Source organism: Cyprinodon tularosa, unplaced genomic scaffold (genome assembly GCF_016077235.1).
Source record: "Cyprinodon tularosa strain WSP-4 unplaced genomic scaffold, ASM1607723v1 ctg180, whole genome shotgun sequence".
Classification (NCBI taxonomy): domain Eukaryota; kingdom Metazoa; phylum Chordata; class Actinopteri; order Cyprinodontiformes; family Cyprinodontidae; genus Cyprinodon; species Cyprinodon tularosa.
This window is the reverse complement of record NW_024038609.1, coordinates 786,153-811,425: the sequence shown is the minus strand read 5'-3', so window position 1 is coordinate 811,425 and position 25,273 is coordinate 786,153. Positions and strand designations below refer to the sequence as shown.

The following is a 25,273-nucleotide window of genomic DNA, read 5'->3' as shown; positions in this document are numbered from 1 at the left end:
CCCCTTTATACCAAAATGCTGCCAATACGCCATTATACAGTAGCTGGAAGTTAGAAACACCTTCAACGCTCGTCTGGAACACGTCAGATACGTTGATATTAGGGCTGCAACTACCGATTATTTTAAAAATCAATGAATCGGCCGATTATTCGATGAATCGGACAAAAAATTTTTTTTATATTAACCTCTTTATTCCAAAATAAAAATTTTAGACATAACAAACAAGCACACAAGTACAGGTTGCTCATTAACTGTACTGGTGCAATATGAAAAATAAATGTTTGTGTTAAAACTACGCAAACTTACATGAGAAATGTAGCTGTACATCCACAGAATATAGGGTAGTTTGTTTCATAAAGCACAAAAAAATACATTTTTGTTTTTAAAAGCCCCTAAGGGGTTCAAACAATAGGCCCCCCCATTTCAACAAATGAGGTTTTTTTAGACTAGAAGAGTTCTGCCTTTTAAGACAGGAAAGTATAGCAGTTAAAGTTGCTACTTGAGAAAATACTGAACCATAGAGATAAAAATAGCCCTGTGATTCAAATTATAAATTGTATTTGGAATAAAAATGAGAGAACTAGGGGTGGTAAAAAACACATCCTCCAAAGACAGATATTTACATGGGAATGTGGCAGATAATTAATTGAAATATTACTGATCTTGCTGGATTTTATTCTGCTTTACTTCCATAAATTGCAGGATCTTCTTTACTTTATCTTTGCCAGAAGATTTAAACTTTAAAAGCCTTGCCCTCATAATTTGCAAGTTAATTTATTTATAAAGTAAATACAAACGCTGCTTAAGCTAATTCAAATGAAATTAAAAGTAAAATAAGTAGCCAACCTTATCCCTGTCTGTAACCTACTAACACGGTAAGGAAAGCATCAGATGAGCTACCTGAGAAACTAACGATACGTTTCCCCACTTTAAAACCAAACAAACATGGTGGTTCCGTGCCATGTTCATTTTTTTTGACAAAAGTTGCATGTTACGACTTTTTTCACTTTACAAAGCGCAGCCTATTTTAATTATTGTGATCAGTTTGCTCCGTCAATCCCGGCGCGTTCACGAGTCTATGGAAACCGCGGCAGACCAAACCAGATGAAAGTGCGCATTCAGCGTCTGCTCTGCCGATAATGCAAGCGTAGAAGAAGAAATGTGCTGTTTACCTGTGCAAAGAAAGAAACAACGAAAGAAAAATGTCTGAGGACTTCAGTGTTGAGGAAGAGCATGAATTCTTTGCCGAGCTGAATGCGCACTTTCATCTGGTTTGGTCTGCCGGCTTCCATAGACTCGTGAACGCGCTTTCAGGAAATCCTATACACTACTGTTTATGCTCTAAAAACATTCTAAATGACTTCGTTTTGAGTAAATTATGGACGCTACCCACTCAGGACACTTGGAATACATTGGACGAGCAGTATGGAGGAAGATTGACACGTTTTTTGTGGACTTTTATGGACCTTTCTGCCTCGGGCGCCATAGACCTCCATTATTTGAATGTCAGCAGACAGCAAGAAGCCTCCCAGATCTCCAGATGCATTTGAGATATCAAAAAAGTACTCCAGGGTGTTGTTCAGCATGGGGGTGAGTAGAAAATGAAGGCTAATCATGCTTTGGGTGTACTAGTCCTTTAACAGCAGCTGGAACCTCACAAGGTTGTGTGTGAAACATGCAAACGGATCCAGGGACCGAGCGAGAACAGAAGCAGTTGACCCGCAGGGTATCAGAGTTCTCCCTACAGCTGCTGAACTGATTACTAAAACCTGAGACGTAGCATCAGAGCGTCACCTTGTCAGTCGATTCCTCGCTGGAGGCAGACGATTCGCTGCGACAAAAGCTGACATCCTGAGCGTTTTGTTTCTCCTCCTGATCGGCCTCCTCACCACAGGAAGCGCTCAGCTTCTCCTCCACAGTCGCAGCAACATTTCCTTCAAGTTCTGTGGCCGCCGAGCTTCCTGGTTCTGCACCTGATGAGACACAGAGGCAATGAAGTGTAACTGGCATCCGTTTCTGCTCTGTTGAAAAGCAGATGTGAATCAGAGAAGGAACCAGCTGTTTAAAGGGTTAAAAGATTGACTGAAGCATCAGAAATGTGACCAAATACATATCAGGTGCCCAGCTGATGGGAGGGGCAGTTAAACATGCAGGAAGCTGGATTCCTGTAACCACTGAGTCCCCTAACAGTGAAGAAGAGCAGCATCTTCTGGTCTCCTCATCATCACACTCACCATCTGCCCCCCCTCCTGCATCCTGCCCTTCCAACTTGCACCGCACCTCATCCAGGTCAGCAGGCGTGGGAAGTTTATGTCGAAGCGGTTTGATGTTGAACGCAAGGAAAGTTTTATTTTCACTCTTCTCCAGCTGTTCAGCACCTGGAGGATCCAAAGGCAGTTCTGGTGCTGGTTCTGGTGTCAGTCTGGCCTCCACAGGAGGAGCAGCAGCAGGGGCGGCGTCAGTCTCTGGGACAGGTGAAGCTGCGGGCTCCAGCGCCATAGTCTCCGCCTTACGGATGCAGTCCAGCTCCAGCTGGATCTGCTTGTACTTGGACAGAAGATCCTCGAAGCTTTCGTCCATACTGGGACTGGCCCTGTTCACGCTAGAACCCACTTTCCTGACCCGGACCCTCGGCGGCTGCTTCTCTGAGGTTTCTCAATAAGGAAAACTAATCATTAAAGAAGTCAGGAAATGAAAGGGTGAGGAGAACCTTTAGAAAAAAACAAAGGATTTTGTGGAGAGATGACATACGTAGCTAACAGAAAATCAGGAGAGTTGGTCCACAAACTTCACATCTACTAAAAAAACAAACCCTCACATTTCAGCTGATTTATCAAATAGTCAGAATTTTGAGTCTTTACCAGTGTTGCACCGATGCCATATTTTTTGGACCCGCTATGATTGGTCGATACCGATACCATCTGTTTGAAATTGATGTGTGTGTTTATATGAAGAACTTCATACTACTTGGATGTAAAATAATCACCATCATGGCTTCATGTCAAGCTGCTGCCTACCTTTGTGAAGCAGGAAAAAGACTAAAACAAAGTGAATCCAGTAGAACTTTTTATTGCCTACCTGGAATGAATGACAATAGTTGAATAAACTTTTGGCTCTCTAAATGGTATCGGTGCACTAAACTGAAATTCATACTAGTGTTGCACCGATACCAGTATCGAATGGATCCAGCAATAAAAAGTTCTACTGGATTCACTTTGTATTAGTCTTTTTCCTGCTTCACAAAGGTAGGCAGCAGCTTGACATGAAGCCATGATGGCAATTATTTTACATCCAAGTAATATGCAGTTCTTCATAGATATACACAGATCAATTTCAAACAGATGGTATCAGTATCGACCAATAATGCACAGCCAGGTATCCCAAATATTGCATCTGTGCAACATTATCCAGAGTGGCTGATCCCTGATCAGTCTGTTTAAAACATCTAATTATTAAATAAACTGCATTAAAAGAAAACATCTCATCAACTTCAAGTCATAAAAATCTACTTGAGTTTCGTTTCTTTCTAAACATAAACTGAAGTCATCTCTAAACGCAGACAGTAAAATCTGTCCCCTGATCTCCATCCTGATCCACTATCAGCTGCTCCTGTTGTCACTCTGGTTCTGATCCTAATGTTTATAAACCAGGATCCAGTTTAGCTAATGGTTTGCTCCGGCTGCTCTCTATAACCCATTCATCCGGACCGGTTCTGTTCTTGTCGGGGATTGTCCTGCCTGTCAGAGAGCATGGACTCAGGTCCAGAAAGGATACGCTTCCTGGACGGAGATCCGTGGAGCTCTATGGGTCCAGCTCTTCCAGGCCCAGCCCTGATGTTCCCTCCTGGTCCTCCTCCTCGGTTCCAGGAGCCCCGTCCTCCGTTTGGCATCACCCGGTGCCGGAACCTCCCCAGGGCCCCGTGGCTCCGCTCCCAGAAGTTGGACCGGTTGTTCGTCTCTCCATGCATACCGAGTCCGGGTGGCGGCGGCAGGGGCAGAGGCGGCATCCCGGGAGGCGGAGGGGCAGGAGGCCGGTCTGGCTGCCTAAGGTTGGGGGGGAACGGACCGTGGAGGTGGGGTACGGGGTTGTAGGGCATCATGTGTCTGAAATCCTGGGGTGGGGGACCCAGTAGAGGTCGCATGTTGTGCGGTGATTGGTGCAGTTTCCTCGGCCGTGGCCTGGGGCCGCCGCGAGGCCTACGCCCCTCCCCCCGCCGCGGAGGAGCTCTCTCCTCGGTTTCATCATCACAGATCTCTCCGTCTTCTAGCTCCCCGTCCTCTGCCGCTGGTCGCCCGGTTGTGTTTGAGTTCATGTCGGAGTAATCGGGGCTGCGGATCAACTGACGGCCGCGGAGGAGCTAGCTTCTCTAGCTGGTTGTCCGTTTTCTCTGCTGACTACTCCGGTTCTTCTCAGGTCCCTGCTAGCAAATCCAAACAATCGCGATACTACCAAGGCTGCGCGAGACTTCAGCTTTCTCTTCTTCGTGGTGATAATTGGCGATTCTCCATTACCGTATCGGTGCATTACCGCCACCAACTGACTTCAAAAGAGGAAAGAAAAACAACAACAGCAATAAAATAAAATAAATGATAAGTTTTCAAATAAACCAGTTTGTTTCAGATAATGATTAAGAGGTTCAAAAATTGGAAACTTCAGCATTAGGACGGATTAACTTTCAAAATGAGTATTATTGGTCATGATTGTGAACAAAAACAAATAATTTGACATCATGGGCCTGTTTCAATAAGGAAGTTCAACCAACTCTGAGTTAAAACTTGAACTCTGAGTTGACTTATCCTGAGATTGGAAACTCTGAGTTTTGGGTTTCAGAACAGCTGAAATGAGTTAGTTTAATCAACTCTAAATTGACTGACTCTGAGTTAAGCGTGTGCACCACAACTATAAAAAGCCATTATCAATGGAGCACAGATATTACGAGTCACCATGGCAACAGCGTCAGACAAAAAAAGGTGTGCATATTTCTCACCAGCAGAACTGGATGTACTTATGCAAGCATATGCAGAATTTGAACATGTATTTAAAAAAAAAAAAAGCAACACGACTGCAGCGGCGAAGGAGAGAGAGTTAGCTTGGGTGAAAATAGCTGCTAGAGTCAATGCGTAAGTTTACATTTTAATTACTTTTATACAGTGTTGGGTGTAATGAATTAAGTTACTTAAGTCATATAAATACTGTAATTAAATTAAAGACTATAAAACAATTGTGGATTTAATATCAAATTTTTAAAAGGTATATTTTGATTTGAACTTTCTCCCTCTAGTTACACACTTTGGTCAATTTAAGATTAATTCATGCAATTGAATATTGTTTATTTGAGAGCATTAGAAGTGCAGTTTCTTGTCTCTCCTTGTATTGTTCAAGTGGTTGAGGTTGATTTGGGATTTAGAAAGTAATTAATAAGTAAGTAAAACAAATTAGTAAGTAGACCAATACTTTCTAGAGTCTAATTATTACATTAATCTAATTAGACTTGTTGAAGATAAAATTTGTAGTTAGTAATTAAGAACTATTTTAGAGTAACTTACCCAACTGTTATAGTATCAGAGGTGAAACTGGAAGAACAGTATTTTATTAAACCTAATTTAGTTTTCATGGATAGGTGCAATCCTGCAGGCATCAAAAGAACATGGCAGCAGCTGAAAATGAAATATAAAAACATACTTCAAGCAGGTAAGCCTTGAGCACACCATGGGAGTAGAGTAGCTACCTGGCTTTACAAACAGGATCATCCATAAAAGGACATGCCATTTCATTCCCTTTGATGCGCTCTACGTGACTGAAATGTGTGCAATGAATACTGTATGTCCCCAAAGAATCAATGAGGTGTTTAAACACCACTTCCTCTTTAAAAAAGGGGAGGAGACCAAAATAAACTCTGGATTTTCTGAAGAAAACCTGCTCCCGACCAGGTTAGGTTCACAGAGTAAATTGCCATGGTAACTGACTTTGAGTATAAGTTACCTCTCTTTCAGAAACGGGCTTGACTTACTCTGCTTTCTCAGGTTTAACTTACCTCCCTTTCTGAAACAGAAAACCCAGAGTTTCCCTCATTTCAGGGTTAACAAACTCAGAGTTTTCACTTAACCTCCTTTCTGAAACAGGCCCCAGGTCACACTCAATACAAACATATAAACTTCAGAGAAAGTAAAAAACAATAGATAGATAAAACAGTTTGTTTATGTAGATTGTTTAAAAATGCAGTTTTGCATCCCATCCAGGAGGCTTTTTCCTTTCAAAAAATGTCAGCGTGTCCACTTTTTGTTTGTGTCCATTTTTTTTTTTTTTTTTTTTTTTTGCTGTTAGTCACTCCAAGATCAACTGTGATACATAAAATAAAACCTTTATATGCTGTTGAAGATTCTCAGTCATCCAGGTCATAATCATTCCAAAAAAGTAAAAAAAAAAGCAAAAAACAAAAAAAACAATCCACTGGACTTTGTTTCCAAGTTTGAGGACATTTTTCTTCCCATCCAGAAAGCTTTTTCAATTCAAAATGGCAGAAATAGTGTTGAGTTCGAGGCTTTGTAGAGTGGATCAAAAACAAAGCCTTGTTTTGACTTAGAAAACATGCAAATTGGACTGGACAAACAAGTTCGCCCCCTAGGAAAGAGCAGTCTTTAGGGTTCTTTGGTAGCATGCAATACCCCTTACCTGTCTATGCCTCTTAAAGGGGTCGTAAGAGGGAATTGTTGGCCTGGCTGAACAAGCGAGATGTTCTATTCCCTCGTACGGGGGTGGGGGTTGCGAATATACAGGAAGGAATCGATTCTATCACTGCAATTCTAAGCTTAAACAAGGCTTTTTTTGGGTCCACTCTATGAAGCCTCAAACGTGCTATTTCTGACATTTTTAATTGAAAAAAACTTCCTGGATGGGAAGGAAAACGTCTTGAAACTTGGAAACAAAGTCCAGTGGATTGTTTTTTAAGTTTTTTGGAATGAATATGACCTGGATGACTGAGAATCTTTAACAGCATATAAAGGTTTTATTTTATGTATCACAGTTATTCTTTGAGTGACTAACAGCAAAAAAAGGTTTGACATATATATATATATATATATATATATATATATATATATATATATATATATATATATATATATATATATATATATATTTTTTTTTTTTTTATTTATTTATTTATTTATTTTTTGTTATTTTGATTAGATTCAGATGTAACTAGGCATGATTTCATAAAAAAAAGAGACAAAGTTTACATATTATGACTGAGGAGATGTTTACATGTATGACTGATAAACATTGGAAAACAACCCCCCACAAAAACTAAAAAATAAAAAAATTAACCATGTCAGAAGAAAACAAAACAAAGATGACTTTCAAATTTAAACTATATTAGCAATACTACTTGGGCTTCTGGATAGTAAAAAAAAAATAACACTTGTTTAACAAAAACTGCTTTGGGATAATACAAAATTAATGCTCTTTTGAATAAGAACGTATCCAGAAGCAGTTAATTATTATAACAGTAGTGTTAGTCTTTATCTCCTGTTAGGAGACCAACCTTTATTATATTACACTTTAAAAGAGGGTTAAAACTCACATGCAAGATTCAGCTGAAAAAAGAGAAGTTCTGTTTTCTTAATTACAGAATCTCAAAACACACAGGAATTGATTGTAATGTTGGTAAGGTGCAAGTATGTTGAATATTTGTTGAAAAATGTAATAACAATGGTAAACATGCATCATTTTGAAGTTGTTCTTTTTTAATTTACTTTTTGTGGGAGTTAAAAAGGAAACAAACAGGCCTCTGGTTTTCTTAAAAGCGATATCTCCATAGTTTTTTTAAATAAATGTTTTCTTTTTCAGGTTGATGTAAAAAATATTGACAGCAAAGTTTTTTTTGGTGAAATAATAATTTCATTTTTGTAAATAAAGTCAATGCCATTTCTAATCAAAGATGGTTATTTGGGGGTTGAGTGAATGTATAATCATATCTTTAATTAGTAAAATCAGAGTGAGAGGACGTGCCTTTAAGTCTTTCTTAAATTTACATTTTTTGTACATATATTTTTTATATTATATTGACACAAAATTTATATCTGTTTCCATGAGGTGTAGAAAAGAAAACAATACCTTTCTTTATCCAGTGTTTGTTGAATTGTTTTGTTTTATCAGGTGGTAGCTGTTGTTCCAAATGGGGACAGAATGTGCTGAAAAGTTATGTTTTTAAAAAGAAGTTTCTAATAATTAAAAAATCTGTTGATTTTATAGTTAGTTTAGAAATTACAGTCACAGTTCATCAAAAGTTTAACTCCACCAATAAATGTACAAATCCCATACGTCATAATTATAAACGAAGCTCTGTAGCCATTTCAGTTTGATGGTATCAAAATCTATATCAGTTCTCCTCATATGTTTGGATCTGTCTCTGCATATAAAATGAAAACTGCCTTTATTTATCAAGACTGAACATACGGACCCCTTCATCGCTATTCTCCTATTCTGCAATATTAGTTAGTTCTATCTCAAACGTTTTGCTCTTTCTGCTTTTTCTCATCATAATAGCTTCATCTGGTCTGTCCCTGTTTGGCTGTTACACCATTCAGGAGAGAAATATCAGCTGTGCTGCTGCCATCATGCCCTGACCTATTTTTTAGTGTTTAGTCCTGTTTCTGTCCTAGACTAGCTGTGGGCTCAGCTTTTACTGTGACTATGTCCCTTTAACTGACTCTCGACTGTGGAGCTAGTTTACTATGGAGAGCCATTTCAGCCAAAATTAAATAAATAAATGGGTGAAATAAATAAAAAATGAGTAAAATAAATCAAAAAATGAAGAAAATCAGTGAAATAAATTAAAAATGTGTTAAATAAATAATTTAGCTTTTTCATTAAACCAATTTTTAATTTGTTTATTTTTCATATTATCAATTTCCCAATTTCTCTTTTTCATTTATCTATTTGTCATTTATCCCTTTATCCATTTTTCATTAAACTTATTTTCATTTAACCACTTTTCAATTTCCCTTTTTCATTAAGCCAATTTATTTATTTATTTAATTATTTTTCAGATTATCTATTTCTCAATTTCTGTTTTATCTATTTTTCATTCATCAATTTTTCATTTGTCCATTTTTCATTTATCCCTTCATTTATTTACCCATTTTCCATTAATCTATTTTTTTAATTTAACCATTTTTCAATTTCCTTTTTCCATTAACCCGATTTTCTATTTCCCAGTTTCAATAATCAATTTCTCATATATCCCTTTTTTTACTTACCCATTTTCTTTTATCTATATTTTCATTTACCCATTTTTCATTAATCTCTTTATCTATTTACCCATTTTTCATTAATCTATCTTTTAATTTAACCACTGTTCAATTTCCTTTTTCCATTAACCCGATTTTCTATTTCCCAGTTTCAATAATCAATTTCTCAAATATCCCTTTTTTATTTACCAATTTTTCTTTTATCTATTTTTCATTTACCATTTGTTTGAAAAAAATTTAATTTTCCCATTTTCCAATTTCCCTTATTCATTAAGTATTTCCTTATTTTTTTAATTTATCACATTCTATTTTCCCCTCTTCGCTTCTGCTTTAATATGATAATGAGGGGCGGTGTCTTCAGGCTACAATGGCAGCCTATTGGTTGGTGAGCGCTGCAGTTGCATCTAACCAACCAATAGGCTGCCATTGTAGCCTGAAGACATCTGAAGGGTTTTGTGTTTATTTGAATCCGTGGTTTATTTTAAACTGATATAGCATCCAACTTAAGCCCTGTGTCTTTTAGGCTTTTTGATGTTTCCTCCTTCTTTCTCTGAACAAGTGTTCATCCAAGCAACGACAGAATTGTAAAGTGCCTTGAGATGACATGAGTTATGAGTTGGTGCTATATGAATAAACTGAATTGAATAATCACAGAAGAGGCATAAAAATGTTTTATTAGATGTCACAAGAGATATGTGATAAATTTGTTTTTACAGCAGACTTAATATTAAGGTTCTCTGAAGTTCAATATATATTTCAGAAAAACATCAAACAATACCTCTTCATACTCCTTTGCTTACATAAGCTACTAATTACTAAAGGAAAGTTGACTTACTCTATTCTAACCTGAAGAACAATATGAAATAACATTTTCAGGAAATTAAGTTCACACACAGATTTCTTTTCAAGGTTTCCGCTGCTGAGTAATTAGTTATTACTGTGTAATGCACCCTTGCCGCCTTCCTATTTCAGCTCTTGCCAGTAAAGGTCCGACCTCAGCTATGAGGGCAGTACCTTCCTCCTCATCAAGATCAGCCACTGCATCAACAGCCCGAATGTAGGTGTTATTTGTCTCCCCCTGGCGCCGCTCATCCTCAGCTCTCTGATCAGGGTTTGTTCCTCTCATTTCGGCATTTATTGCTCGTTCTGCGAGCTGAAACATGGAATTACTATAGTAGCCTCTGTTGTTTTTAATTTCTTGAAATCTGGTTATTAGACCATTAACATTATTATTCAAAACGTAGTAACCTGCTTCACAATCTTGAATGAGGTTAAGGAGAACTTGCTCTCTCCTGATGTTTTCTATGTCCCCATAAGTGAACAAGACCATAGTGTGACTGGCTGCTCCACCTCCAGACAGAGTCTGGATGATTCTCACAATGTGTTCCTCTGGTGGTCTGCACTGATCTGGGTTGATCACAATCAGGAACACATGAGGACCAGGAGCACAGAGGGAGACACATCTGACCAACTCTCTCTTCATTTCACGAGGTGTTAATCCGTTGTGAAACAGACCTGGAGTATCAATTATTGCCAAATTATCTCCAGTGTCTAGGACACGAGTTCCTTTCATACAATGCAAAGTTTCAATTCCTGGTACAAAAAAAATTCCTCCTAAGATCTGGTTTCCCACTGAGCTCTTGCCACTTCGAGTCATACCAACAAGCAATACAGTGATTTTCTCTTCTTCCGGAGCTGTTAAAAAAAGAAAGGTCTGTTAAAAGTTATTGTTTAAACCAGCTTATTTAAAAAACAAGACACTCTAGTGATCTGATAACTGCAGCTGATCCAGGACGCTGCTGCCTGCGTCCTCACTAGAACTAAGAAAGTTGAGAACATCAGCCCAGTTCTAAAGTCCTTCCTCTGGCTCCCTGCATTGCAGAGAATAGACTTTAAAATCCTTCTGTTATTCTGGAAATCACTGAATGGCTTCAGTCTAAAATACATTACAGAGTGATTGACAGTGAATCAACAGCCAGACCATCCAGGTCAACTGGAGCAGATCTAATCTGCAGAACCAGAACCAGCAATCTTTTAAAAATTAATATTATTTTCCAGTCTTTTTCATGTCTATTGCAGTTTCTGACATCATTCTGTAAAGTGGCTGTTTTTTTTTTTTCTATTTTCTCAATTCTTTTAACTAAATTTATATTATTACTTTACTGAATAGTTTTTTTATGTTTGCAATCTGTTTCTGCTGAGCTTTAGAACTTTTATTTTTTTCACGCATTACTCTTCTGTGCAAGTTTTTTGATCCTCTATTTACTATTTCTTATTACACTGTCACATCCACACTTTACTTCTACGATACAATAAAAGCTCGTCTTATAATATTTTTTAAAAATGAGAAATTTGGAAACCTCGGATTAGTTTAAAGTCAAGGTTAAGATATATTTTTTAGAGTTTACTTTAATCTATTTCAACTGTTAGGCGAAATGTAGTTTAGATTTCAAGCTTAATTTTTCTTTACCCGCCTTTTTTATGCCACTGCGTCAAACTTTTTTATGTTTTTTTCCAAGTAAACTTTGTAACTTTGTAAATGTAGGGCCTAAGTTAGCAGAACAAATAAATAATTAGACGATAAGTTTAGCTGGAAACCTCAGATCAGCCTAGTAAAATCTAAAATAGCCAAAAGTGTTGCTGTTATAAGAAGAATTAGTTTCGTCCTGGATTACAAATCTTTGTTTATTCTGTACAACACACTCATTGTACCACATTTAACATATTGTGTGGAGGTTTGGGGGAATACATACAAAACAAATTTACAGCCATTATACGTTTTACAAAAGAAATCAATCCGAATACTACATAAAGTGGGATACTGGGAACACACAAACCAGTTATTTATCAAATCAAATATACTGAAATTCTGGGACCTGGTAATATTTAGAACTTCACAATTCATGTTTAAGGTCCGAAATCAAAAACTTCCACATAATATACAGGAAATGTTTGGTGACAGAGAGGGGGGTTATGATCTAAGAGGTGAAGGATACTTTAAAAAACAACACTTTAGAACAAACAGAAAGAGTTTTTGTTTATCTGTGTGTGGAGTAACTGTCTGGAATGGATTGAATGACGAGTTTAAAAAAATTCAAAATGCAAACCAATTTAATAAACTGATTAAAACCGAGCTCATTTCAAAATACGCTATATAAGATGACTGTTTAATAGTCTATAATGTAACTGATGACATAAATAGAACTTAAAATAATTGTACATGGCTAAACATCATGTGGAATGGAAACAAGTGTTTTTTTGGGTTTTTTGATGTTTTGACATTTAATTGATGATAAATTGACAAGTAGGAAAGGGGCAGGACATTATAAGATGTATCTTCTACCTGCTCCTTTTCGAACAGAAAATATAAAATTTACATGTCACATGGGCAAAATAATTTGTTTTATATTTTCATTCTTAAGTTTGTTTCATTCAATTTTTTTTTCTTTCTTGATTGTTTTTACTGTCTGTTCGAAATAAATAAAATAAATAAATAAATAAAAATAAAAAAAACTTTGCAAGGTTTCATTACCGAAATGTGCTACATTATATAATCTGCCTTGTCTTTCTAATAGACTATTTTAATTTCACATAAAATGCTATGAATTAGTTGTCTGATAAACTCATTAGTATGTTTATTCCACATGATTAAAAAAAAAAATCAAATTGTTTAATCAGTGTACTCTAGGTTTATGTGCTGTATCGTTATCTCCTATAATATAGATTTAGGAAAACTAGTCAAATACAACTTTTAAATTTACATAAAAGTGTTGAATTCTCTGAATATACTATAAATGTAAGCATTTAAGATCGTATTTTTTAGTTTTTAAAAATGCAGTCACAAATTATAACCATCTAAACTTAACATATGTGATCTCTACAGGTTCTTTAGCTGTTTAGTGTCTAAGAGGTTTCATCCATTCTGCCAGGCTTTGTGTTTCCCAGCCACCTAAGTTGCCGTGTTAATGATGACCACTCATCTCCACTCCCACATTATAACCATATGTTATTTTCTTTCCATCGGCTTTGTTATCAGATGCTTTCATCATTAAACAGAGACATGAATGCAGCATTATGTTGAATTGCACCAACTGCAAAATGCTGATTGCACGCATCTGATTCTCTAATCTTAACCTTTGGATGAAAGCGTTTTTCATTTCTTATAATTAAAAAAGGTGGAAAAAAAACATAAAAGATCCACTAAGGAACATTTAGGAATACAAGCAAAAGTAAAATCCCACTTACACAGCAGAAAATACTATTTTAAAAACGGATTAAACTATTATTCATATCATTTTGAACTCACCTAAAAGTCTCTGGATCCTTTCTGGGCTGCTGTCTGGTCCTGAGTTCCTGCCTGAACCTTAAGTAGAGGAAGTAAGTTTTTACATCAATGTTCGTATAAACAAAGACATTTAATCAATTTATGAAGTTTAGATGCATTCAAAGACAAAAGTTAAGATGCCTAAAATGCTTAACAATGTTAAAACAGATTATCACTATTTTCTAAAACTGAAATAAATTGGTTAATATACACAACTAATTATAGATATCAAAAATTAAATTTCTTATAGTAAGAAATGAATCGTAATCCATAAAAATATAATCTCACATAATGAAATTGATTTAAAGCAGACTAATTAAAATATACAACACATACTTGTTTAAGGAATATTTAGAAATTCATAGGTAAGTAAAATCTTAGATATATTGCATATATATTTTATTTATTTACATAAATTCGAAATTAGATTAATTTGAGCTCACCTTTTGATTTCTGGGCTCTTTTTCTGCTTTGGGCCTGTTCCTTGTTTGTGGCTGAGCCTATAAGGGTTTAAGCAGAAATAGAGGAAACATAAATGACTGTAGGATATTATTCTTTTTCATCGGTGTCCCTGAAATGAGCTCAATATTTGTTAAATTATCTGATTATATCATAAAGATGCAGTTTGGTAATAAAGCAGAAAAATAACCTAATTTTGAAAAATTGGACAACAAGAACTTATTCATTGCAACAAAATCAACAAGATCAGCATCATATATAAACTCACCTTTTCTTTTGGGCATATTCCTGGCAGCAGGAGGAGGTGCTCCGATTGTTAAGGTGTTGGTGGTGACCAGCTTGACTCCCATCTCTGTTCTTATATAAAACGCTGATCCCAGTCCCCTCCCATCATCAACCCACAGAAATGTGAATGTTGACATTCATTATGTTGCGGGTCATTTTGACCCGCACTGCGTAAATGCATGCAAAAATAGTCAAGAAAACAGGTTAAACCAATAAATTATTTATTTTAGATTACTTAAACATTTAGTCAAGTCACAAACAATACAGTTTTAATTCACACACTTCATTTAGGTTTAAAATGTTCCCTCTTCACTATTTATTTATTTTTTTTACTTTACCTATAAAATTCATTAGTTACTAATATTTTGAACATTTAACAATTTCAAAGTTCTCCACATGATGGGAAGAATGTAAGTGCTTTCTGCAGATGGAATTCATACATTTCACACAAGTTGTTTTACTGGGAGGGACAGAGCTGGGATCTTTTCCTCTCCACTTCATGTTGGTTGGGTAGCGGGCAGCCTTGCCCTGGCAGCTGTATGTTGCTGTGACTTTGTCCAGATTGCCAACTCCTCCTCTGGTTGAGTTATAATCAAGGATAATTTTTGCCTTCAAGTCCTCTTTTGTGCTCAGAGATATATCAGCTTGCATTGTACTCCTAACCCTAACTCTAAGAACCTTCTGTTCCCAAGATGGTCAGCTTTCATTTCTGAAGTTCTTCTCCAAGGAGGTAGGACATAAAGAGGTCGTCACAAGTGATGTTATGACTTGCAGCCCTTCATTCATCTCCAGCACCACACACATCCCCTGATTCTTCTAAGCTTTTCCTCCATGTAGCTTCCAGTATATACTTGCATATTCCAAGCATAGCTGGATTTTGCTTCTGAGCAATGCTGACTGAATCTCCTCAATTCGTGTGATGGCAAATATGGTAGGACAAGGAGTTTTTATCAAATTAGCTGATGACAGTCTGCATCAACTCTGGTGTGGTAATGTTGAACATTTTATATTACAATCTTCAGATTTCCATGTCACTCTTGTGGAAGATGAGTGCCTCATTCCTGGCTTTTCATCTGTTGGGGGGACAATGGTAGCCTTGGTGCCATTCCGAACTTAGTCCCGCCCACAAAGTTTGAGTTCGGGGAAGTTCGGTCTGGCTCTGCTCCATAGTAGCGCGAGTATTATCGCCCACTGTAAGGCGATCCAATCAAATTGTCAGGGCGGGCTTTATACGATGATGGACAGATGACAAACAGTAACGTAATCAACCACGTGACCAAAGCGCGCTTGGGTGACAACAATAATGGCTGCCGCTGGAGAGTTTGGGTGAGTAGATTCTGCTATTAGGTCTGTTCTAGAAGATATCGACAGCAAATTAATTTTAAAAGAGGAACAGAGAAACGCGATCAAGTCTCATCTTCTTATTCTAGGCGTGAAACCGCACGCTTTGATTTTTGTGGACAACAACTATGCCTCGCTTAACATACATCACGCACTCCGTTGCTCTTATTGGTTGTAGGTCTATCCAATTGAGTGCAGAGGCATTTTTTTTCCTGGTTCGTTCGAAACACGCCCCATAATCACAGCTCTATGGAGCAGCATCAGACTCATATTCTGCCTAGAATTGAGTCGGACTACGTCAGGCTAGGACAATGGCAGACTCTTCCTCTAAATCCTTCTCATCGTAGGAAAATTGATCATCTGGATCAACAATAACTTTGTCTTCTGATTCTGAAAGATCCTCTGTCTCAGAAACCTCTTCCTCTACATCACTGTCCCAGTTCAAAATTTGTGATAAAGACTACTCAGCTGTTCTCCTTCAGGAGCTAATTTTTTGGTGAGTTTTTTCATATAGATGACACGAGAGCAGTGACAAGAACTAGTGCAAGAAAGTTTCCTCCCTTACCATACCTGGGTCTGGCTCTCGGAGGCAAATGAAAACAGTAAAGTACATCAAAAAAGCATTTTTATTTACCTCAGTGGCTACTTACCCACATTAAAGTGTCCGGGTCAAAATGACCCACAACATCATATTTGTATACATACTCTGCACAGACACTCCACTACACATCAGAGTGGCCAGATTTTACATACATGTTCATGACCCCAGATGAGGAAAAGTCACCAAATTTCATGAAGAAAAAAAAAAGATAACTTTGATCAACACAACAAGTGAAATGGGTCAAATTGACCCTTAACATAATATAAGGGTTAAGACAAACTGTCTGTAGATCCAGCAACAAATACTGAAAGCTTTAACCCTGTGCTTAAAAGTTTACAAACTCTTTAACCATCAAAGAAAATGATAAATTCACACTAGTGTTTCAAAAAACTGAAAAAGTAATAATAAATTACTAAATGATCATTAAATAAGATAAAATATTGATTTTTATTTTTAAATGCCTAAAAAAATATCCCAGACAAGTTAAAGCCCCTTGCAGATGAACAGTGAACCTACATCCCTATTGAAAGGTGCAGAAGTCTGACTGAACATTTGCTGAATGTTACAGAAAAACACCTGATTTCAGAAATTATTGCCTCAAAATGTTGCTCAACAACATTCTGGTTCAGGAGCTCCATCAGGCTCGTTTATTTGTTTCATTTATTAACATAAAAATATGCATATATTTATTCAAATTCAATGTAATGATTTCCACTTTTTATAATTTTTATTTATAACTACTTTTGTCAATTTTAATTTATTTTACTGGCAGCTATTTTTCATTTTTTTTGGTCTTAAATGGAAGAGTATGTGAAGCTTCAAGAACAACTGTCTGCATGACCTATGATATAAAACCATGTTAGGGTGGAACACATGATTCTCACAGTAGTGAGAACAGCAGAGAAGATCATCGGGGCTCCTCTTCCCTCCATTAAAGACGTTTCATCCCAGCGCTGCATGTCCAGAGCCCGTAACATCATCAATGACTCCTCACACCCCCACCATGGTTCTTCCTGCTGCCCTCTGGGAAGAGGCTTCGCAGCATCCGATGCAGGTCCAGCAGATTCCGAAACACCTTCTTACCCACCGCCATCACACAGCTAAACTGTTAAAAAAACCTCTAAATCATGTCACAGACTCTACATCAAGCTGACCATGTGAATGTGTTTTTTCTCCCACAATGTTTACATTTGATCACTGCTGCACTTTAAGAAATGGAAATGTCATGAGCTGTGCAAAACAAAATTTCGTTTTATATATACACTCTGTGTATGCAAAATTGTCATGATCTGGCCTGTTTGCTCTCCCTTAATTAGTAAATCCTCTCACCTGCCCTCTTCCTTCCCTGCCTCATTATAATTTATTCCTCTCACCTGTTTCCTCTAGTTTATATTCAGTTCAGCCTGAGCATTCAGGGCCAGATCATTGCTTGTCTTTCTGTCTGTCTTTCTGTTCAGTTTTTATTTGGTCCATGTCCTGGATCCTAGCTGCCAGTGGAAAGAGGGTTTTAGTGTCTCCTGATCGTCCACTGTTCCTCCCCCACGGAGTCCTCTGGGTTTTTGGCTCATTATGGGGGGAGGTTCCGTTTTTATCAAAGTAAGCCTGGCTCCAGGGAGGAGACCAGTTTAAAGTCCTGCTTCAAGTTCCGGTTCCTACGTCCTGTCTCAGCTACCCTCTTCCACCGTGCCTGCCTGTCTTCACCTGATCCTGTCTGCTCCTGTGCGTGACCACCTGGTCATGCTTCTTGTCCCAGTCTGACTCTGAACCCTCCTGGAAGCCTGTGAATGCATGGAAGTCTGGATCCTGCTACCTGTCTCTGTTCCTGTCTGATCTGGATCCTGCCTGTTCCTATCTGTTCTGGATCCCTCACCAGGATCAGCTTCCAGCAGGACCTCTGGGACTGCAGCACTGGGGACACTCATGGTCTGGACTGTTAAACCAGGTAAGTGACCAACCCAGATAATCATATATCAGTTTATCGTGGTCACTTACCTGTGTTTCCTCCCCTAGAGTGTCTGAGATTGGGCGGTGCCCCGTCCCCCCGCCTGCAGTGTCCGCGAGCCACAGCTCCGCTTTTGTTTTGTTTTATTTTAATAAACCTTTTGAACTTTCCTACTGACTGTCTCTCCTGAATACTGGGTCCATCTGTCCTTGGTTCATGACAAAAATGACAATAAAAGTTGTCTAAGTCCAAGGTTTAGGGTTTATGGAACAGGACACTTAGACAACGACAATAATTTCTCTACCTTTTCTGAAAACACAATCTCTTTATAGAACCTACCTACCTTACCTCTGACGTCAATAAGTATAAAGTAGGTAAAGTGATGTAGAGGTCGAGAAGCTCAAAGATTCATGTTCTTTGCTCTGATCACTGAGGGTACTACTGTATAATATTGATACAAAGATAAAATGGTTCCTGGGCACCTTCAGGTAGTTCCATAGACTACCTATGATAACCTGGTTCAGATCAGGGTTCCCATGTCTAAAGGATCCTCAGCCCTAAAAAGGAGAATTTCAGATCTTAGAGACGATCATCCAATGAGTCGTTATATAACTAGCAAAAGTTTTTAACAGTATTAAAAAGTTAAATTATTTTAGAAGTCTGTCAAAATGTTTTATGTTTTGCTTTTTTGGAGTCATGCTGCTGCAGTTCCCTGCATTTCTACTGTTAGGTCTACTCTGGATGACCTCATTTTCATAGATATGGATGCAGGGATGAAACAGCATCAGTTCATCTGCTCACGATGCAGGATATTTAAATTATATTTACATAAAATGAAAACAGAAGAACAGTAACCCCCATTAAATAAATACAGTTAAAACTTATAGAAGACAAGTGTGAGGATTTAACACAAAGAGGATGATTCAGAAACCTGACAGCAGGAAATATCTTATCTTTAACATTTCTCATATTTTCCATATTATCTTGTTTTGACTCAAACTATCCTAAACTAACCAAAATACACACACAGATGTGATGATATTTAATATGTGTTGGGTTAATTAATTGTACATAAGTTATTCTACTTTAATCATATTACTTTAATCATATTATACTTACACATTTTGTTATCTCTATCTTACTCATATTACAAAGAGTGTTAAAACATTTAGTTTTGTTTGCTGTGTCATTAATGTTTTTTAAGTCTGTGCAGGAGGGATGCTGACTGCGACTGCTGTTAACAGATGTCGTTAAGGGTGTGGAAGAGAATGGAGAACTGTGCAACTAGATAAGGAGAGGGGTTCTCCTTATCCTATGATGTTGTATGATGTTGTATGATGTTGTACGAAAATTCTGGTTTCAACTGGGTTCTGTTCCCTCCCCCTTTAGCGGTTGAAACCACATTGTAATCAGGGCGTTTCTTCAATAAAGGGCTTGGAGAGCAGATACTGCTTCAGAGTGGGTTTGAAGTTGTAACTGAATGCAGTTTCTGATCCCCTCTCCTTGCAAGTAAAATATACTAAATTCTCTGTGTCATTCTTTGTGCAGGTTGCTGAATAAGGTGTTTGGTGTTTAAACCTAACATTAATTGGTCCTTCGAGCCGGATTGCAAGATACCCGACGACCCCCAGCAGGTGAGTGAGATCCAGATAAGCCTGCGGCCGCAGCAAAGAGACCCTTTACGGGACTGGTCTCTCCCTTACAAGCTGGGGTCCGACGGTTGAAGCATTTCGAGGACGCAGAGAATTGTGAGTAGTTTTTCTTTTAATAAGGAGTGAGTGAATTATTGGAAGAAAAATATATAAAATATAAAAAATTTATAAAAATATAATAATATAAAAAAAAAGAAAAAAAGATCGAAGTGAAGGGCGTGGGGTCACGAGATTCCCCTTTTGAAGTCCTCTCAGCGTGGGGTCACGAGATTCCCCTTTGCAAACAGTTTAAACCTCGTGAAGGACGGCGGTGTCCTCTATCTTAAATAGTTAAATTCCGCATGGGGTAACGAGGTCCCCCTTTTGTACTAAAACCCTGACAATTCTAGACTCTATCAGGTAAAATAGAAATTTTAAAACAGTTAAAGTCCGCGGGAGGGCAGGCTCCCCTAGTTTGTAAGGGCAGGCTCCCCGAGTTGTAAACTAGTAAAATTCTGCATAGGATAGCGGCGTCCTCTGTGTTTAAAATAAGTAAACAGAAATAAAGTAAAAGTTAACTGCGCAGTGAGTGTGTGTGTGTGTGTGTGTGCGTGTGTAAGGAAATATAGATATCACTAGATATCTGTATTTCATACCAAAAAGACAAGGGTTAAATGGTGAGCTTTTGTGGATGTTTGTAGACAAGAAAACTCCACCTGTAAGGGTTGAAGTGAGTTTTACCACAAAAAGTCGTTGATCACCATCTTGTCTGAAGCCCCAGTGTTTAGAACACGACAGGTGTTGAAAACCCACTGGGCCCAAATTTAGTTCAAAATGGGAAAGGGGCAAAGTAAAGAAAAACAGAAGTTATTGGAGGAACTCCAGTGTAAAGACTGGAAAGCAGTTGAAAATGATGACCCATGGGCGGCAGAGCCGTTGTGTTACTGGATAAAAAACTACGGTTTTAATGGTAAATTGAGCACCACAAACATAAAGGAATTGCAGCAAAAAATAAAAACAAAAAGCAAAAATAAAGACACTTTGATGGCAAAAGAAGGTTACATGCAAACCATGGTTTGGATGAAATTAGCAGGACAGAGGGAAGAGGGAGAGCGCAGAGCTAAAAGAGAGAGAGAGGAGAGACAAAGAAAAGAGAAAGAAGGGGAAAGAAAGAGAAAGTGAAGAAAGAAAAAAGGAAAAGGAAAGATCAATAATGTTTCATAGAAAGGAAGATGACGAGTACGTAGGGCCCTATTCTGACCTGCTACATCAAATACATAATCTCCCACAAATGGGAGGTGCTTGCCGCTGCAGCCGATCCCTCAGCTCCGCCACTCACGGGGGATCCTCCACAATATACTCCCCCACAGCATATACCTCCTCCAGAAGGATCATTGAAAACAGCCCCTCTTCAAGCAGCTTCTCCACAAGCTAATACCTCCCAGGGATATGCTACTAGGTCCAAAGGGTCCGTAGGAGATTGGTCAAAAACTTTAGCGACAACATTTAGTGACATTCTGTCCCCACAGGCACTCCGAGTGATGCCTGTAAAACAGGAAGGTGTAGGAGAAGTCCTTACGCTTCCTTTAATAGAATTACCAAACCCCTTAGCGGGCCAGGTTGAAGGAAATAACCGACAACCAGCCACAATAATGGTATATAGAACCTGGACACAGGAAGATGTTAGAAAAGCAGTAGAAGGAATTCCCCCTCCAAAGGAGGATGTAGAAGAATGCATAATTCAAATGGAAAATCTGAGAAAATCTTACCATTTAAATGGTGCAGAGGTTCAGCAAGTCTGGATGTGCCAATTAGGATCAGAATGGCACCATGTTAAAGGGAATTTTGTGCCAACTATTAACATATGTTGATGACATTTTGATAGCATCTGAGACTAAAGAAGGTTGTGAAATTGATACAATCGCATTACTGAAACATTTGGCAGATGAAGGCCATAAAGTTAGCAAAAACAAGCTACAATTTTGCCAAAAACGTGTAAAATACTTAGGACATCAATTAAGTGCTGGCGGCAGAACCATAATGGAAGAAAGAAAAGCAGCAATACTGCATGCGCCTAAGCCACTTACAAAGAAACAAATGATGTCCTTCTTAGGACTCACTAAGTATTGCAGAAGCTGGGTACCAAATTATGCAGAAATAACTGCACCGTTAAACTTACTTATGTATAAAGAGGAACTGAAAATGTCAGACAACCTAAAATGGACATCTGAAGCAGAAGCGGCCTTCTGTAACATTAAGCAGGCTATGGTGAGCAGTTGCACGTTAGCACTCCCAGACTATGAAAAAGAATTTGTACAAATGGTGGACTGTAAAGGTCATTTTATGACCTCGGTCTTAACTCAAATGCATGGGAATAAATTACGGCCAATAGCATACTATTCTACTAAATTAGATGCTGTAGCATGTGCACTTCCACACTGTGTGCGAGCAGTGATAGCTGCTTCATTGGCAGTAACGTCCAGTGCTGACATAGTATTATTCCATCCACTGACATTAAAAGTTCCCCACTCGGTGTCTGCTTTGCTTTTACAAACTAAAATGACTTTTCTATCCCCAGCCAGACACCTCTCATGCATGTCTTTACTTCTGTCACAGCCGCATTTGAAAATAGAACGCTGCACGGTGCTGAACCCAGCAACACTTATCCCCACACCAGATGATGGGGAATCTCATGATTGTGAGGCTCTGGCTGAACAAACTGCTAAAAGTAGGCCAGATTTGAAAGACACTCCTTTGTCAGAAGGAGAAACATTATTTGTTGATGGATCCTCTAAAAAAGATCAAAAAGGGAAAACAAGAACTGGTTATGCTGTAGTGACACATACCGCTGTGCTAAAAGCGGAAGCTTTACCACAACATTACTCTGCACAAGCAGCAGAACTGATTGCTCTTACTGAAGCATGCAAATTGATGAAAGACAAAATAGTAACTATCTGGACAGATAGTCAATATGCTTATGCTACAACACATACCTTTGCACAACATTGGAAAAACAGAGGCATGATAACATCAACCGGGAAACTAGTGACCCATGCCAATTTACTGAAAGAACTTTTACAAGCAGTACAGCTGCCAAAGCAGCTGGCAATATGCAAATGTGCGGCCCACACATCGGGAAAAGATGCTGTTTCAAAAGGGAATTCCTTTGCAGATAAAATAGCAAAAGAAGCTGCTTTAAAAGAAATAACAGTATTAACATTAACAGACAATTCACTAAAAGACGACATCTTACAAGACATGCAGCAGCAAGCTCCTAAACAGGAACAAGAACAATGGAAAAGCAAAGGAGCACGATTAAAGGAGGGGATTTACACCTGACCAGAAAATAAACCAATCCTTCCAAAAAACTTATACAAATGGGCAGCTATATTGACCCATGGTAAAACCCATGTGTCAACCGGAGGGATGGTAGGATTGGTAAACCAAACATATACGACCTATGGTTTTAATGCTTATTCAAAAAATTTTTGTAGAGCATGCTTAATATGTGCAAAGCACAATGCTCAGGGGAACCTAAGGCCTAAAAGAGGACAATTCCCAAAGCCAAACTACCCCTTTCAACATATACATATGGATTTTATAGAACTAAGCCCTAGTGAAGGTAAAAAGTTCTGTTTAGTAATAGTTGACTCGTTTTCTAAATGGGTAGAACTGTTTCCTACAAAACATCCAGATGCACTAACAGTCGCAAAAGCATTATGCAAAGACATAATTCCCCGTTATGGGATTCCAGAGAAAATTTATAGTGATAATGGCACACATTTTGTAAATCAGATAATAACCAAAATAGGACAAGCCTTTCACATAGACTTGAAAAACCACTGTGCTTACCATCCACAAAGCGCAGGCCTTGTGGAAAGAACGAACGGATTCGTTAAAAACCGACTTAGGAAATGTATGGAAGAAACGGGAAGATCATGGACTCAATGTTTGGATTTAGTTAAACTACACATAAATATTACAAGTACGACCGGGTTGACCCCTTATGAAACAATATTTGGCAGACCATATAGACTTCCCTATTTTAATAATAGCTGGGAAACAGATGATGAAAGTACTCTAGCAGACTACATGAGAAAGATGCTGGAGCAACAAAAGCAACAGCTGAACCAAACTGACAGTGTCCCACCCTCTGTGTCTCCACAGGAAAACCAATTAGTTGAACCAGGTGATTGGGTCCTCATAAAGAGCATAAAGAGGAAACATTGGTATTCACCTAAGTGGGAAGGACCCTATCAGGTTTTGTTGACCACTCCAACTGCATTAAAAATAGCTGAAAGAAGCACATGGATCCACTTGTCACACTGCAAGAAAGTGATAGATAGATCAGATGAGTAATGTGTAAAATCACTTTCTTAATTATTCTGTGGAACCTTACCGTACTGCTTAGCACTCTAGTAATTCTACTGTGGTACCTGTTATAGAATACGCATTTGGTCTCCTTCACCGACCTTCAGAGGAAGTCCATCGTACAAAGGGGGTTGTATTTTTTAGCATACAACCATCTCAAACTGGTGAAGGTTCAACAACTCTGCCGAGAGGTCATAGGAAGTAGACCACTGTGTAAAAGATTACCCATAGGAAACTTTTTGAAGTTTGAACCTAGATGATGTTGCAACTTTTCATATTAGTTTTGTTTTTAGCTCTCACTCAGGGCAAGGATTCTTGTTGCCCCCATGAGCCAGCTATTTGTAAAAGGGACGTCTATCTCTGCTATAACTCTACTAGAGTAATCAGTGTAGTGACTATTCCTTTTCAAACATTCTCGCAAAGATTTAAAATTGACCCGGGAGATTGGCGAGGTTATGATTTCTACCTATATCCCCGTGTAGTTCAAAGAACTCAAAAGAGTTGGGGAGACGTTTTCAGAACCACTGGACAGTGGAAAAAAGGATCATATGGATGGACATCTTTAGCTAAGAAATGGATGAGTAGAATATCAGGGTTCACTGTTAACCATGCCTCCAAAGTTTTCACTATGACAATAAACTCCACAGCAGAACCCCTTGAGAAGGAAGGCTGTTCTTCCTCATTTATATGTGCACGGTCTAGTGAAACCGATCCGTGTTGGACATTGTATCTGTGCTCTGCAAATGTTACACAAGAAGAAAATGAGATACAAGGGATTCTTACTTCTGCCCAAGGTGAACAGATAAAAATTCAAAATATTAATGACCCGCTTAAAACGGATGAACTGTTTCAAGTCACCACTGGAATCTCTGGGCAAACAAATAACTGGCTTTTAATGGCAGAACAAGCAGCTAAAACAGTGTCTAATGATTGTCTTGTGTGTATGGGAGCCAGACCGCTGTTACGTGTGGTTCCTGCCACCATAACTCCTCAATGTCTTCTAAATATAATGAATTATACAGTTCCAACTGATAATTGCACCTATTGGGATAAGATCTATCCCCTGAC

General features: G+C 38.1%; 2 protein-coding genes across 3 annotated transcripts in view; both read right to left on the bottom strand.

The window, feature by feature from the left end:
* LOC119781639 (zinc finger C3H1 domain-containing protein-like) overlaps positions 1 to 4,449 on the bottom strand; it is a 35,453-nt gene extending 31,004 nt beyond the window's left edge. Inside the window, exons 1-3 of one of the 2 annotated variants that reach the window (XM_038282179.1) lie at positions 3,775 to 4,449; positions 2,235 to 2,645; positions 1,795 to 1,973 (exon numbers count right to left, since the gene is read on the bottom strand). In XM_038282179.1, coding sequence (XP_038138107.1) covers positions 1,795 to 1,973; positions 2,235 to 2,645; positions 3,775 to 4,312 — 1,128 coding nt within the window. In that variant the 5' untranslated portion in view covers positions 4,313 to 4,449. The remainder of the gene's footprint in view (positions 1 to 1,794; positions 1,974 to 2,234; positions 2,646 to 3,774) is intronic. The other variant, XM_038282178.1, reaches the window with a different exon arrangement.
* Positions 4,450 to 9,960: 5,511 nt separating this feature from the next.
* LOC119781631 overlaps positions 9,961 to 25,273 on the bottom strand; it is a 38,366-nt gene continuing 23,053 nt past the window's right edge. The window contains exons 4-7 of the mRNA XM_038282171.1: positions 14,303 to 14,418; positions 14,019 to 14,075; positions 13,558 to 13,614; positions 9,961 to 10,946 (exon numbers count right to left, since the gene is read on the bottom strand). Of these exons, the coding sequence (XP_038138099.1) occupies positions 10,186 to 10,946; positions 13,558 to 13,614; positions 14,019 to 14,075; positions 14,303 to 14,418 (991 nt within the window). The 3' untranslated portion in view covers positions 9,961 to 10,185. The remainder of the gene's footprint in view (positions 10,947 to 13,557; positions 13,615 to 14,018; positions 14,076 to 14,302; positions 14,419 to 25,273) is intronic.